Source organism: Epinephelus moara, chromosome 18 (genome assembly GCF_006386435.1).
Source record: "Epinephelus moara isolate mb chromosome 18, YSFRI_EMoa_1.0, whole genome shotgun sequence".
Taxonomy (NCBI): Eukaryota; Metazoa; Chordata; class Actinopteri; order Perciformes; family Serranidae; genus Epinephelus; species Epinephelus moara.
This window is the reverse complement of record NC_065523.1, coordinates 40,326,390-40,329,613: the sequence shown is the minus strand read 5'-3', so window position 1 is coordinate 40,329,613 and position 3,224 is coordinate 40,326,390. Positions and strand designations below refer to the sequence as shown.

General features: G+C 37.2%; 1 protein-coding gene across 3 annotated transcripts in view; it reads right to left on the bottom strand.

Annotated features, from left to right (window-relative positions):
* crhr1 (corticotropin releasing hormone receptor 1) overlaps positions 1-1,402 on the bottom strand; it is a 60,374-nt gene extending 58,972 nt beyond the window's left edge. For all 3 annotated transcript variants that reach the window (XM_050069799.1, XM_050069800.1, XM_050069801.1), the window contains exon 1: positions 1,133-1,402. In XM_050069799.1, the coding sequence (XP_049925756.1) occupies positions 1,133-1,153 (21 nt within the window). In that variant the 5' untranslated portion in view covers positions 1,154-1,402. The remainder of the gene's footprint in view (positions 1-1,132) is intronic.
* Positions 1,403-3,224: the final 1,822 nt, after the last annotated feature.

The following is a 3,224-nucleotide window of genomic DNA, read 5'->3' as shown; positions in this document are numbered from 1 at the left end:
ATGCACAACTCCTCTTTGTTTAATTTTAGATTTAAATAATTTAGGTGGTCGGGGGACAGACACCGTTTGTATAAAACTATGAAAACTACTTGACGAAATGGTTCTAACTGAGGTACAGGTTCTAACTGCGGTACATGTTCTAACTGCGGTGCAGGTTCTTACTGCAGTACAGGTTCTCACTGAGGTACAGGTTCTAACTCTGTTGCAGGTTCTAACTGCAGTACATGTTCTAACTGCAATGCAGGTTCTAACTGCGGTACATGTTCTAACTGCAGTACAGGTTCTAACTGTGGTACATGTTCTAACTGCAGTACAGGTTCTCACTGAGGTACAGGTTCTAACTGCAGTACAGGTTCTAACTGAGGTACATGTTCTAACTGCAGTACAGGTTCTCACTGAGGTACAGGTTCTAACTGCAGTACAGGTTCTAACTGTGGTACATGTTCTCACTGAGGTACACGTTCTAACTGCAGTACAGGTTCTAACTGTGGTACATGTTCTAACTGCGGTACAGGTTCTAAGTGCAGTACATGTTCTAACTGTGGTACATGTTCTAACTGTGGTACAGGTTCTAACTGAGGTACAGATTCTAACTGAGGTACAGGTTCTAACTGCAGTACATGTTCTAACTGTGGTACATGTTCTGTGGTACAGGTTCTAACTGTGGTACAGGTTCTAACTGCAGTACATGTTCTAACTGCAGTACATGTTCTAACTGAGGTACATGTTATAACTATGGTACATGTTATAACTGTGGTACAGGTTCTAACTGTGGTACAGGTTCTAACTGAGGAAATAGTTCTAACTGAGGTACAGGTTTCAGGTACAGGTTCTAACTGAGGTACAGGTTCTACTTGAGGAAATGGTTCTAACTGAGGTACAGGTTCTACTTGAGGAAATGGTTCTAACTGAGGTACAAGTTTCAGGTACAGGTTCTAACTGAGGTACAGGTTCTACTTGAGGAAATGGTTCTAACTGAGGTACTACAGGTTCTACTTGAGGAAATGGTTCTAACTGAGGTACAGGTTAGAACAGCAACAAAATACCTGCTCACTCACTCACTCACTCGCACACACACACACACACACACACACACACACACACACACACACACACACACACACACACAGACCTGACTCAGTAGGTTTTCCATCTTTATGTTTCATTGAATCTTCACGGACACGCGTGCCGTGCACGCGGCTGTCCTCTCGTTCACAGCCTCGTCCCACGCGCTCCGGTCCGGTTTAACTCCCGCGTCATGTCGGTCCGACCCGGGACAGAGAGACAGAGCCGAGCCGGACCACGACACAGCCCGGGATACAGAGACACAGGTCCGGGTCTATCCAGATCTGTCCTCAGTCCGACGGGACACAGTCACTGCGAGACCTCACCGGGAACACTGACGGACCGGAGCAGCGCGTGCTGCCGGGAGGAGGAGGAGGAGGAGGCTGCTGCAGAGCGAGAGCCAATCAAAGAGGAGCAGGAGGTGTGTGTGTGGGGGTGTGTGTGTGTGTGTGTGTGTGTGTGTGTGTGTGTGTGCATAGTCATCATCAATTAATCTGCTGATCGATTAAAATCTCCTGTACTTAATAATCAATATCATGACGTCATCAGGTTATCAGTTCAGTAACAACACACAAACACACACACCTAAAAATATATTTTCATAAATAAATAGATTTTATATTTTCAACATTTTATTTTAAAAAGCTTTTAAACAAAAACTGATAATCCTGAAAATGATTTTAAATTGTTTTAAATCCTGATGACCTTTAATAAACATCAATAAACTTTAATAAACATCAATAAACTGTAATAAACTTTAATAAATATCAATAAACTGTAATAAACTTTAATAAACATCAACAAACTGTAATAAACTGTAATAAACTTTAATAAACTTAAATAAACGTTAATTAACATCAATAAACTTTAATAAATGTTAATAAAATTTAATAAACTTTAATAAACATCAATAAACTTTAATAAACGTTAATAAACATCAATAAACTGTAATAAACTTTAATAAACTTAAATAAACGTTAATTAACATCAATAAACTTTAATAAACTTAAATAAACGTTAATAAACATCAATAAACGTTAATAAACATCAATAAACTGTAATAAAATTTAATAAACTTTAATAAACATCAATAAACTTTAATAAACGTTAATAAACATCAATAAAGTGTAATAAACTTCAATAAACTTAAATAAACGTTAATAAACATCAATAAACTTTAATAAACTTAAATAAACGTTAATAAACATCAATAAACGTTAATAAACATCAATAAACTGTAATAAACTTTAATAAACTTAAATAAACGTTAATAAACATCAATAAACTGTAATAAACTTTAATAAACTGTAAGAAACTTTAATAAACTTAAATAAACGTTAATAAACATCAATAAACTGTAATAAACATCAATAAACTGTAATAAACTTAAATAAACGTTAATAAACATCAATAAACTGTAATAAATGTTAATAAACTTAAATAAACGTTAATAAAAATCAATAAACTTTAATAAACATTAATAAACATCAATAAACTTTACGCCCCTGTGACATGCTGTAATAAACTGTGATATATGTTATATAAACTTTGGGAACTTTGGGTCCTGTCTATTTCCAGGTGTGTTCCGCTGCAGTATAATTCCTGCTGGGTCTCTACATAACACAGAGGGCCGAATTCACAAAAGGATTGCGTGTCTTTTGCGGCCGCTAAACCGGTAAAAATGGAACCAACAGATACGGTCTAATTCACAAAGCACGCGCAGAGGGTGAAATGCTCCACTAACTGCGCTGCCAAGCAGATTGCGTCTCGGTGCTCCGGTGTTATTTGCACGTATTGAAATGAGGTAATATGCATATATTTGGCGCAACAATTGCCCCTTTCTATGCAAATGAGCCTCACTGATAAACAACGTCTAATTCACTAACACCAGTGCTAATAGCCACACGCAGTTTGAGTGAAGTAAATAACATCTTAAGAAAGCTGGTGCAAACTGGGCGCTCCTCTGTGGAAGCCTCTCGCCCAGACTTTCCAGTGATCGTGGCAGCAGTGATCATCTGTTAAATCAGTCTGTAAATAATATTTTGACATTATTATTATAATCATTATTACTTTAATGGCATCCGAAGATATTGATGCGTTGAACAGGTGACAGTCTGCGGCCGTTCTCAAAACGCACTTCTGTCACACACTTCAAAAGC